Raw genomic sequence first — 14,014 nt, forward strand, 5'->3', positions numbered from 1 at the left:
TGGGATCATATTATCATATAGGTTATCGATACATTCAGTAATTGTTTTTTTTTATTTATTTAGTTAAACTATGCATTCGTAAGCAAAACAATGATTTTACGATTTGCACTTGAACCGTGTCGATGCCGAAATGCATATCATAACAGTCTAAATATAATTTACAAAATCGGTAGCTGCGACTGTGTTGTCGAGAAAGGTATTCAGGTCGGTAAGGGGAACATGTAACAAGCAGTTTATAAACGTACCTTGTTACGCACTACGGGTAAATTTAAATCAGAGATCGTTTGATCTTTGGTTGGTTAGTATTTTTTCCTTCTGAAAACGTAGGCATGTTAATGCATTATTCCTACTTAATAACGGTTTTTTTTATAAATTACAATGTGCGGATTGAAGAATATTAATTTGACATTAGTCTAAGTAGCAGTAAGTAGAGAGTATCTCATAATGAACGATATCCAGTCGTAGATTTTGTTACAAGATCAACGATGGTATTTCCATAAAGATTGTCGCCAACCGTTTTAAGTGTAATTACAGAACAAAGACGCTTTTTACATGGATTAGTTTTCTTTTTTTTTAATAAAGTTACGATCCATTGAATCATCATTTTTTTAGTGATGCAAAATATCTTTATTCCATCTTAGGGACGGATATAATCCTGGCTAGGTCAACCTTACGACAATGAATAAGACATTCAAATTAAAGACTTCTGGTTTCTAGAATGTTACAGATAGATATGTAATGTTATCAACATCACATCACATTCGAGAAGAAAAAGATTTAAAAACAACGAAAGAATTGGTATAAAAGCGATTCTTGCAGTGTCGCCTAATCCTATGAACTCAAAAAAAATCTCCAGATATAATTGACTGACCAAGAAATACAATAAAGTTGTTAAATGAATATGATCGGTGAACAGCGCGTAGTCACCAACGTGATTCTGATTTGCATACTAAATATTCGACGGACGTACACAGCCTATTAAGTACCGCTAAAGTGGCCCTGGATATATGCGATTATATTCCTTTACTTTTGTTAACATGTTCACTAAATAAACTACATTTATTAACTCATGATTTACTCAATTTCATGTTCCAAACAAAAGTTTCGGTTGCGTATATTCTGTAATTTACCAATTTTTCACATTTTCTTGTTATTTCCCCCCAGTAAACCTTCGATCAAACGTAATCAAATATATATTGATTCTGGTAATACGGTGAGCGGCAGCGTCGCCGTGTGGCAAAAGAGGTTCTGCGAATTATTGATGATCTGCTCAAAGCCAATTTTTACTCTCCTCGCCTTCATACATTTTAAATATAAACAACGATTAATAAATCATTCGAATATCCAAATAGCAATTTTGGATTATTCAAACGAATAATATCGTAAATATTATTTTAAATTTACGTAACTAAACGAATTGTTATTTTCACTGGGTGGCGTCTTCACATGCTGTGTTAGTTTGTATTTTTAGGCTTCACAGTCACACCATAAAAAATATATTCATGTTTCAATTCAATTTTGTTTATCTAAAGCTTTTATGTCCGGAAGCCTGTATTATTACGCCTTTTCAGGAAATAGCAAAATCAAAAAAAGATTTAGTGGGTGGTGAAATTAGAAAATAAAAAGTGAACGGAAAAAAGTAGTAGGAGCTAGAAGAGTCCTAATTTGTATATCCTCTAAACAATAGCCGGACAGACTAGTATCGTGAAAGATTAAATGTTAAATATTGTTATTTAACGTGCACTTACAATGATTTTAATATTCCGATATATCGGCGTAAGCGTCTTGATCACGGGTAGGATACCCGTAGTCTTTGGAACAAACAAGTTTAGTAAAAATCATGGTAAAACTAAAAGATAGATGCCACATATTAAGTACATGCGTGAACGAACAGAGCCAGCGCCGCGAGTAGAACGGGAAGCGAGGACCAATGTCGAGCACGGATGTAAGCTATTGTAACCATTTACGAGTTACTACCATTGAATGCGCCATCTTTATTAAAGAGTTCGTACAATGACCAATTGCTCTTGTGTTACGTTATTCATTGCACGGAGCAAGCAATAGAATATTAACAATTAACCTTAAATAGTTGGATATTATGAGACAAGACCGTATTCGAATTCCATTCAAATGCATAGACTTCAATTATTATTAATTGCTTAAAACGCTTATGCAGCTCACGTGAGTGAGACCGCGGCTTCACCTGCATAAATAAAGTGAATCATTATTCTTTATCGTAGCAAAATTCTATATATTTTCAATATTTGTTAAATATAATCTTAAGCTATATATAACACAGGGTCCCGTAGTATGTGCTTTATACTCAAATTAATTCAGAGTTACTTTTAGAAAAAAAGTGCTAATTCGGTGATCATGTAGTCATTTCAATATAATAATTCCAGGTGCGGGAGTTCACATCTTCATCTGACTTATTTTTGATAGTTGTTCGTTTCAGTCTGAATGGTGAGACAACCGTGATTATAATGCATTTTAAACTATAAAATTCATCTATTCATCTCTCATTGAACACCAGGTGAACCAGGAGGTGGCCTGTTAATTTACTACAATAAAAAATTCATCTTCAGGCATCTTGGTATTACAGCTTCATAATTGTATAGATTAGTATTATATATACCTCCAGTTTGCGGGGTAACCGAGAGCGGTGGCTGTGGCTGCGTGCTTCATTAAGCATTGTAAATATTCCCCCGGTCACGTAGTTTCTATGGCAAATTGTTGAATATTTATGATTAAAAAAAACTGCAGATTAATACTACCGAAAACATTATAGAAAATATATTTATTTGGGCGGGTTAAGCTGTAACTTTTTAATTTATATCTGTGAAATTGAACAAATATGTATGTTAATAATAATTATTATAAGGATTAATTAGATAAATCGATGCCGCGAAAGTTTTGAATACACATTACATATAAATTAATTATAAATATGAAAATAAAGATTACGAATGAATACTAGAGTACTAGAATAATACTAGAATATTATAACGAAATTTTATTTAAACGTATAATATTAAGAATTGAACCGTATACATAGTTTGTTTGTTACACTAGTGAGGTGCGTTGTTTAATTTTAATAGCACCTGCTAAACATCACTCTCAAGCTTTATGTTGAAAATCAACTCTTGGTGGGTGATCCGAGGCATGGAGCGATAATTTGTTTAATTAATGCCTAGTCGTAAGTATATCTTATCTTAACCGGGCTTATGTTTGTGTTTACACTACTCAGCATCTGTTCGGCGGCGCGGCGTGGGCGAAGCAAGTGTGGGAGGGGAAGGGTGCGCGTGGCAAACACTAAGCAGTTTATACCAGGGATGAAATGTTACTATTAATAGTTCGTTCAATTTTGTGTTTTAAATTTCCGTACAGTTGAACGCTTACGAGAAATGTCGCCGGGAAAAGGCACGCTGCCGCCATTTTGTGTCAAGGAATTATTATTTAGTGACACATGCTCCATTGCTAGAGTACGATGACAGCGACGCTGCTGTGCTCAATTACATTTAATCAGTCTTGATATAATTACCTAATTGTAGTGGGTCTGTTGTACACAACTCAAGCCCGCATTTTTCGAATGAGTTAACATTTTGTTTAGCTCACAATAATTGAATATATAATTATTCTCAGTTAAACTACGAGCCTAGCTGTTTCTTTGAAATACGGGAGCCTGAGACAAGAGAAAAACGTATAATATTTCATTTGACCTTATTTCACATTCAAGCCATACAAAATAATATTATTCTTACGCCTCGACTCAATTTCGCTCTCACGGGCTCCTTTATGTTCTCGCTTAGTTCGAAACATTTATTTCACATTTTCTGCAAAGTTGTCGGTGTTCGTCTCAAATTTGGAGTATATTGTTTTTTGTAAATTATGTATATTACTCACACATAATAATAATAATTTGTGATCATTTTATATCACTAAGATCTAGTGACATTATGTAATTAAAATAATTATATTATATATTTAATTTTGTATTTGCATTTGAGGCCGTCAGCGTAAAAGTGGATGGCGCATTTATGATGTGGATGTCTATGGGCTCCAGTAACCACTTAACACCAGGGGGGCTGTGAGCTCGTCCACTCATCTAAGCAATTAAAAAAAAAGCTTACCATAGTAGTAGAGATAATTAGGTTCGAATTTACATTTACAATACTTCGTAGGCAAAAAAATACGCGCTAAAATGATGTTTACAAAGGCATCTGTTATCTATAGATGAAACTAGGGATAGGCCGATTTTGCATCAACATTTATTATGTTTTAAATAAATTGGAATAGGTACATAAGCACGAATATGAATTTTTGGTTAGGCCACTTTTGCGCTGACGGCCTCATTTATGAAAAAACGAACAAATGTCCCGCCTGATGCTAAGCGGTTAAAGGGTTGTCTATAGGCGTGTAGTAAATAACATCACAAAAAATTATGCCAGTTATACATTTTGAAATTTGGGTTAAAAATTTCCACAGCACTGAAATATTTCTAGTACTTAATAAATTAAACAATTATACTTGTTTTTATCGATTTTAAATAATTAACTTGAAATTTTTTGTATGTCGCTTTGAACAGTGATTACCTAATGAGTTAGTTTACAAACATTATTAAATTACTTTTAGCTGGAAGAGTGAGCACTGTCGGTCAGTGGCATGAGAGACGAACAGCAGACCCGCTATAAAAAGTCAGTTTGTTTACAGTCTCGCCGGATATTACAGGGAGGCGTTTCAACGGTAGACCGCATCTATATCACACGTATAATGGCTATTATGATCTTAATTGATACGTAATTCGAGGCTATTGATAATGTGACCATTCGTCTGACGTAACTTAATGATGTACCAATAAAACAGATAAAAGAAAACCTATAATTTTAATAATATTTAAGAGTATTCGTATCTAAGCTACCTAATTTAATGTGGGTACAGATATCTGCGGGGTTCACGTACGCATCGTAAGTTCTTATGCTGTTAGAAGACTGAGTCATGGCTATTGTGTCGTCGTATAGCCATAAATAGCATCAAAATGTAAGAGAGCGCCGAGACAGCCGCGCACATGTACTTCATCGTTCGCGGCGTACTCTAGAGCCGTCCTAGCGTGCTCAATTAAAATTTAAAAATTCCCAGGGTTTTTTCCTATTCGTTTATGTGATGATGCAGAGATTTTTATAAATAATTTTACCCTAGTATTCTATCAACTAAATAAAATGCTCTATAAAATTATTGTGCAGTACGCGTGAAAAAGGTACCTTACAATTCATATTCCTACCTATAACCTACCTATCCGTGCGTGAAAAAGGTACCTTAGAATTCATATTCATATTATATAAACGTAAACGTAAACATATTATATAAAATTAAAAATATTTTTCACAGATAAAATCCGTAAAGTATGTAGCCGTCAAACTCAAAAGCTACGTAATATGTAAAAATCACCACGGCCACCTTGAGATAAGCTAATGTAATTCCATCAAAATACAGCTTTATTAAGTCACACACATTACTCTCGCACGAGTAGGCCCAGACAATTCATTTGAGTCCAATAAACGTTTCCTAATTTTGCACATCCGGCCTCTAATTTCAAATAGAGCTAATACACGACAGACGTTATTAGACAAATTTGTCGTTTCGTACTCAGCCAAGTTACTTGCTCAAGCTTGTGCTTCCATGTTTTAATGAGTCGGAAATCAAACTGAATTATTGTTAAACAATTTTATTTTAATTGTCTCATACCTACGTGTATAAATAAGATAGATGTTTTTTGATGACTTTTAGGCCTTTAAATATAAATCGGATTATTTGGTATAAATAATATTTTGTTAAACGATAAAGCAATTATAAAATTATTTTTTATAAAATTAATTTTATAATTGCTATATATAATATATTTATTAAAATAAATTTACTGGTGGTAGGACCTCTTGTGAGTCCGCACGGGTAGGTACCACCACCCCGCCTATTGCTGCCGTGAAGCAGTAATGCGTTTCGGTTTGAAGGGCGGGGTAGTCGTTGTAAATATACTGAGACCTTAGAACTTATATCTCAAGGTGGGTGGCGCATTTACATTGTAGATGTCTATGGGCTCCAGTAACCACTTAACACCAGGTGGGCTGTGAGCTCGTCCACTCATCTAAGCAATAAAAAAAAAATTGTAGTGTGTATATTCTCTCAGTCTCATAACGTATATCTTTACTTAATACCCTAAATATCTTCGAAGTCCAATGTGTCTTTACAAAGCCACCGTTATGTTACAGTCGTATCTGTTTTGGATAATCCAAACGGTTTCTATTTAGAAGTGGCAATGAAAAGATAAGGTATGTGAGGTAAGATTATTGATCGTGGGAGGCTTGATTCTCAGTTTTATTCCCAAAGAATTTAAAGCATAGAGCACGACATTTTTTGGTTGTTTTAATTTTGGCATTCCGGCTAACTGTGTCTCAAATATCCACTACTAATGAAAATCTTTGAACACACCTAAATTAGAACGATGTTTCTAAGCACGGATGCTGAGTTCACACAGGTGTCCCATAAGTAGTTCCCGAGATTACTCCCCTACACACAAACAAACTATTTAATATCTTCATGAGAGATGTGAAAGTGTAGGCGTGATCTTATCTCCGGCTTCCGCCATTTTTAAGTCAATCAAATTACTCGAATGGTGTTGACAATACCTATGATGATTAGTATCAATGTAAAATGTGTGCTAATTACACAATCTACTACTAGTACTCAAAGAATAAATTAAGAGTATAATTAGGAGAATATAGTACATAGAAGTAGTTTGAGGTGTTAGGGCTTTCGAGGCTGTAGTTCTAGATTAATAACCCTTTGGACAAATACCATGTAAGATTACTTGAATATAGCTAAACAGAATGAGTTCTTCTCGGACAACGGGCTTAGAACAATCACTATTAAAATTCAACGTAAAAAATGGAGTTTCAAAATAAATGGTGTTGTAACATCTCCATATAAATATCCATACTTCCATACTAATATTATAAATGTGACGGTGTGTTTGTTTGTCCTTCTTTCGCGTCAAAACGAACCTATGGATTGGCGTGATTTTAAAGTGATAATATTAGGTCAGGAGAGTGACATTAGCTTTCATCTCGAAAATGTTTGCACGGGAAACTACACCAACACATTTTCTTGAGCACGCGCGCGAGCCAGTGGGTAAAAGCTAGTCATCTGTATTTTTATTACTAATCTGTATACTGTCTTGTTCAAACAAATTTTCGTTGAAAGTTTCTTTTGAGGTAGACAGCCTTAAAAAAAATTCAGCTTCACCGCCAAATTGTGGCTAGTATCAAAAATATGTTTCAATTCATACACGCATATTTTTTGCTAAAATACACATTAAACAAATGTTAGGATATAATTCTTTCGATTCCAGCAGATAAAATATTGACCACTTAGACTGTCCGTGGAGAAACAAGTATTTTGGCACGTGCTCTTTGCGTCAATATTTCGATTCATAGCCCAGAAACGTCAACTAAAGCTTGTTTATTTATTACGACAGAATTAGTACATAACCCGCCGAAATCGTGTCCGTGAGACTAGAAAATATTTAACTGAGGAGTACGACAATGCGACAGAGACTGCAGTTTTAAAATTCAGAACTATATTAATGCTCATGTTATTGAGAAATCAGACTAGCATATATTCATTTACAAAATCACAAACATTCCAATATATTTATGTAATGCGTCCTTGTCATTGTAAATATTATTCGAATGTTGTAAGCTCTACAAATTCTTATTCAAGGAATATTAATATTAGCTTCCCTTTCGTTGATCTCTCTAATATAGACAGTCGATAAATGTAATAGTAGTCACAGTAAAATATCCTAGATTAATAGTTCATCTGGCTATTCATCATATGGGTACACGATACCGGCTACTTCTAGTTTCTGCTTCTACGCTCCTTTGACTCTTCCATAATGACAGTATCCCCTTCTCAATTATCTTCTTCCGGCTTCTTTCTATCTCCAGCTCTTCTTTCTGTTATTATTTATTAACCCAGCCATATAAGTTTTTGTAGTAAAAATGTTCACAACACGAAACTTCCATTTCGTATTTCAAGATGAACGGTGTTATTCACTTTGTGATTTATTATAAGCCTCTTCTAAAACCTCATGCTACATACTGCTTTATACTTTTTCAGCATATGGTGGGGACGGGTATGGCGACCCCGTTCCCTGCGGCGGCGGCGGCTGCGGCTGCGGCTGCACAATTTGCCGCTAACGGCGATGCCCTTGCGGGAGTGAAGGCGGACGCAAGTGGCCCGACGCCCTCTTCACAACCACCTCTAGTTAAAAGCGAAGGTCCACCGACATCGACAGCGCTCTCGACGAACAATTTCTCACCCCAACCTCAGTCACAGCATCAGAATTCAATAGAAAACCAGAATAGTTCAGTAAGTACTACCACTTCCGCATAACATGTTTCTTTATTATTTTACTGGAATCCCAGAAACTACCGCCGGAACATTGTAACACTAATCTAACTCTTATAGTTGCCTCGGAGTAACGACTGTCCCGCCCTTCAGACCGGAAAACATCTGAATCTGTTAAAACAGATGGTACATGTTAAGTATTTATAACACTTTTTTCTATTTCGTTCTGTTGTGGACATTAGGAAAAAAAAGTTACTATTTCCAATCTTTATTGATGCTCATCCATAGCTAACTAACCAATTAATAATCAATATCTGTTGACAGACGAGACGATTAAATAACAGTAAATTGTCTCTCTATGTGTATGATCATACATACTACTTAACTCTTCAAGAGACTTGTACTTAAATTACGTACGTGTTTCGTATAGTTCTAGAAGTATATGAAGAAGCCGAACATACCCGCCGAGCATACTGAGGACGAGTTGGGTCGTCACTAGTATAAAATGAACCGAAAAACGCAAATAAAACATTCCTAGTGAATTTTTATATAAAACTGTGTAGGCTTAGGTTGGAAATAGCCAACTTCGTCATTATTTCGCCGTGTCGCTTATAATATATTATAATCTCATTTAATATTGTGTCACGTATTTTCGTTTATTTTTGTAAAGTTATAATAATTTATTATTAGAGTATCAATAGTAAATTTCAGATCTTACAAAAAAATTCGCCGTCTTGATATTTAATTAGAACACAACGATCTTTTATAAAACACAGTAGAGAATTCGACCTCATGCCTCAAGGTGGATTGCGGCATTCAAATTGTACCCGTATTCACTTAACATCGAATATGTCGTGAGCTTGATCACTCCATGGTCCCTCGTGCTATTGCTGCTACAAAACACTAGTTAACTTCTTTCACAAACTTAGTTTATTTACACAACAACTACTTAAAAATATAAAACCAACTCAATCCAAAACTTAAATGCTGGTCAAATCTAATAAACAAAGCATTTTTAAAAACATTTGTATCGCGTATCGACTAAAAGCCTAACGTGATTGCTCTCCGATTTTAAGGACAAGATACTCGTTATTTTAATGCAACGGAAGACGCTATTTTTCAACGCGAACGCAGCTGGCATTTGCACCCTGCGTTCCCCTGAGACCATTGATACCGAATCAATCAATTGATTTTTGTGTTCTACATTGCGTGCTGTGCAAAAATACTAATAACAAAAAAAAGGTGTTTGTGTGTGTGCAATTCACACAAGGTAGAGGTGAAACTTATAAATAAGATATCGATATAGTGACTATCCCACTACACAGGAGCATACATATGGACAATGTTTAGTAGACGATAGTGGGGATGCTACGAAGAATCGCGCAAAGAGGAGACCGAAAACGTCTAATGTGTTCTATCTCATTCTCTCGCCGGCTGAATCCTATACATTTATGTGTTTGTGTCTCTATGGACTTATTTTTTGATTTCATCGAGTTTGAAATCACAACGATTCTAAAGAAGTTTCACATCAAAAAAAGCTTTAGAATATGATATTTTAGTGCTGTCGGAAATTACTGTGTAATTACAATATCGTGACAGTGAATTGAGTATATAAATCAATAATTCCAGCAAAGCGAAGGGGAGTCAAACGAAGAAAACACGCCGGTGAGCGTGGCAGCCGCGGTAGCACAGCAGGCGGCGGCCGTTGCTGTGGCGCAGCAGACCGCAGCCGCCCACGCCGCGGCCGCCGCTGTCAATGCGGCTGTCGCAAACGCAAATGCATCCGTGGCCACCTCACCCGAGAAGACTTTAGTGCCGATGTCACAAGCTTCGCAACCAAAGCGGCTACACGTCTCCAACATACCGTTCAGATTTAGAGATCCCGACCTCAGAAATATGTTTGGGGTACGTTTGTTTCCGATTCTAGCATGGCATGTTATTAGCTATAAATCTCGAAGCGCCAGTCGGCAACTAGATCTCAATATGTAACGTTTTATATTTCAGCAATATGGCACAATACTTGATGTAGAAATTATCTTCAACGAGCGCGGATCGAAGGTAAGCAATGGCTTATTTGGAACAGAATATGCCCGAAATGGCCAACTGAAATTCTGTACAAGAAAGAATTTCATCATGGCTATTTCTTGAGTAAAAATTTATAATAACGAAATGAGGTTTCAGGAATAATAACCAAGTTCAATAAAATGATATATTGAATGGTCATACTGACAAGATTGTATAGTGTAGTATAAAATTCTATATTAGGCTTTAAAAAAGTAATAATGTTTTAAAAGTGTTGGTTATTGTTTTTGATTGTTCCACATGAATGAGAAGAAGATAAATAAAGTCACAAGTATTATAACTGCTATTACACAATTTTACGCATTTCATTATGGTACTCTGAGCGCCTCTAATTTTGGAAAATATTCTTCTCATTCGTGTCCATAAAAAGATCTTTGTCGCTGTTTCATAATTTACTTCATTCTGTATGAAAACAGTAGCGTCAAATATCTTAAGAAATTCCTGTAATTGCTGCCCAAACTGTTAGATTGTTTAAAAGTAAAAATCATTCCCTTGCGTTATTTAATGAATTAAAATAATTTAATCATTTCAATGTGAACTGTGACCTACAAGTAAAAAAAATTGTTAAATATCTACTTACGAAATTATTTAGATAATACATATTTATAATTGATCCTTTTAAGTTGCAGTCACATTAAAAGAACATTAAATTTCTTAGATGAATAATTTGTTAATCTTCGCTTAACAAATTCTAAAGGCAAATGGGCTTAGTAAAATTAATAATCAATAATTTTGTTTAAAAAACCTTCTTTTCATAGCATATTCTGGTTTTAATGTTTGGTGCAGTATATCTAATAGCATTGTATATTATCATTGAATAATAAATAATATTGTCTATTTTATACTTTAAACTTATTACTTATGACATACTTCAGTCATCGTTGTCGGTAGTTTTTTTTTATATGAAAACGAAAACCGAATCCGCAAACCGAAGTAAGTCATGGGTGAGAATGATATAATATGCTGTATTAATGAAACATTTTATGATACTCAAAAAACAACTCTCACTGTAAATGCTAAACGTGAAATGTTGAGACAATGAAGATATTTTTTACAATTGATTGGATTGAACGCTTTTTCGTGTTTACGCTTTCCTTGTGTCAGTTTGGTGACCGCCCCCTAAAGTAGTCCATGCTCGCTCATGTCAAGAAGTATTTTACTCTTTTCAATTAATAGCTCCAAGTTATTTTTTTTCTTGAACGCCTCACATTGGGATATGCAGTATTAGAGAATGATGCATCGTCACTATAACAGCTGATTTCCTAAGTCATGTTGCCGGGACAGCTCTATTATTCATCACTAATAAATATTTTATCGTCCAAACTATTCCCATCCTTATTTCTTGTAACTGTCGCACTAGCAGCTACCGCTACTGCCCCTATAGTTGTGTGCATTCACATGACCGAGCTGCGTCTCAATAATACTCACATTACGATGAGCGTATTAACTAGTAGTAGTAGTAGTAGTACAGGTCTACAAATATGTGTATAGTTTGGGCGATCAGTCAAACGAGATATTAAAATGTATTAGATTTTCTTCTTTTTGTCTTTCACTTTGTTCTTATTAATAAACAACTCAACCATATATGCTTTTCTAACAAGGGGACATTATTTTTACTAGTTTTGGGCATGTAAATTCCGCTGATCCCTGAATACGATGTTATAGCCGTAAAGTGTAAACTATTGTTTGTAGTAACTAAGGTGCATCATTTAGTTGAGCTTTGTATTGTATAGCACTTGTCTTCTTGTCTTCGGGTCAAAATCTGCGTCTCCCAAATTGAACGGATTCGTTGCACTGCGGGCGCCATTGACCTCGTGACTAGCGGACGATCCGCAGCCTTATTGCTAAAACAAATAAGACTCTTTCTCTCTGCCCAGCTCATAGTTTACAAATACTTGCACCCAGAATGGTAATAATAGAGCTGTCATTGCTTTTATAAGTGTATAAGCGTTCCGTAAGGTCAGCAAAATGTTTGCCACTTTTCACAACTCGTCTCTTCCACTGTATTGTGTGCTGTGCTAGCTGCTTTTTGTATCTATGGGTTATCACCACTTATTGACAGTAGCGTCCTTTGTCTTAAGCACGTGTATTTTAATTGAGATTTTGATGAGACATCTTGCTCTGTGTTTTGTATGCTATAGTTAATAACATTCGAATCAGTATTTGGGTTAACCAAAGAATAACCGAAAGAAGACAATATAGACGTGTCATAATTTGGACACTGTATAATTAAACGCACTTTAAAGCTACCAACGGTGACCGGTAGCTATGACGAGCTTTGTTTATGTGCGCGCGTAAGTTATATTATGTGATTTGTTGAATGTTATACTATTAGTTCGGTGGCCCTTAACATTATATTGTATAGAATTCGTATTCGTAGATTTTTGACGGCCGTCGGTTACAACCTTTTAATTTGTGAAGCGGTCGGCCATAATTTGTTAGTTCCGATTAGAAATAGATTTTGCATGATCGGTGAACATTACGTGTATAGATCAATTTGCAGCTAACATTTCACACAATAAGTTATTTGGTGAAATCAAAAGAAAAATCAGCATCTTCGAAATCGTTTAAAGATCAATTCCCAGTCTTATATTTAGGCATTAATATATATATATATCTTTAGTTAATTTGTAACAGTAGGTCGGACAGTAATTTTATTGTGTATTTTAATTCCGAAAGCTTATTATGTGTACCCATTCGCTAGAATTACGCTCAAAGTATCAACGTACTCAATGAATCAATTATGTAATATCCTCTCGATATTTCAATAGATATTTTTTTCTTTATTTATTTAAATTAAAAAAAAAATATTAATTATGCAATGCATAAATGTTAATTTTTGTTGCACGTTGTTTTTTGAGCGACGCTGTTTTTAATGCATGTTTTGTCTGTCTTGCATGCAGGGATTCGGTTTTGTAACATTCGCAAATAGTGGTGATGCGGAGCGAGCACGAGAGCGTCTTCACGGCACCGTGGTTGAGGGCAGAAAGATAGAGGTGTGCATGACTCAATGAATACCATCCGTAGCACTATGTAACTTATAACATCCCGCTCCTACGCCCCGCGCCCCGCGCCCACCGCCCACCGCCCTCCGCAACCTGCGCTCGTCTGCTCTGTAGTTACTGTCATGCTAGCGGGCGCGCTCGACCCCGCACTATTAGCACTAAGTACGCCGACCTTTAATCCACAAACAAACCTTATTTATTTTATCCCTTTACTCTCTAGACGGTCATTTATAATGCCGATCGATTCAGAGAGTCTCACAGGGAAATGTAGAACGAAACGTATCGTCACAGGCACTGACAGTGCAGAGGTAAGATTGCAATAACAAATATAGTTCCATTCTACCTTTAGTCAATTTTGACGAAATCGAATACTGCGCGTACCCGGCGGGGTACGGTACAGGGGGACCAATTCCGGTGTAGTATTCCTTTTTTTTTAATAATATTAAATGTTTTTGGTACCTAACCAATATTCGGCAGAGTGGATAATCAAATTATGGGTTCGATTCCCGTAGCGTATGGATTAT

The 14,014-nt window shown here is 35.5% G+C and overlaps 1 protein-coding gene across 12 annotated transcripts in view; it reads left to right on the plus strand.

Annotated features, from left to right (window-relative positions):
• Rbfox1 (RNA-binding Fox protein 1) overlaps window positions 1-14,014 on the plus strand; it is a 41,507-nt gene that overhangs the window by 16,538 nt on the left and 10,955 nt on the right. For 9 of the 12 annotated variants that reach the window (XM_089730585.1, XM_089730589.1, XM_089730582.1 and 6 more), the window contains 4 exons: window positions 8,173-8,424; window positions 10,033-10,308; window positions 10,408-10,461; window positions 13,389-13,481. In XM_089730585.1, the coding sequence (XP_089586711.1) occupies window positions 8,173-8,424; window positions 10,033-10,308; window positions 10,408-10,461; window positions 13,389-13,481 (675 nt within the window). The remainder of the gene's footprint in view (window positions 1-8,172; window positions 8,425-10,032; window positions 10,309-10,407; window positions 10,462-13,388; window positions 13,482-14,014) is intronic. The other 3 variants (XM_089730592.1, XM_089730591.1, XM_089730593.1) reach the window with 1 other exon arrangement.

Source organism: Bombyx mandarina, chromosome 10, assembly GCF_030267445.1.
Source record: "Bombyx mandarina strain Sakado chromosome 10, ASM3026744v2".
Classification (NCBI taxonomy): Eukaryota; Metazoa; Arthropoda; class Insecta; order Lepidoptera; family Bombycidae; genus Bombyx; species Bombyx mandarina.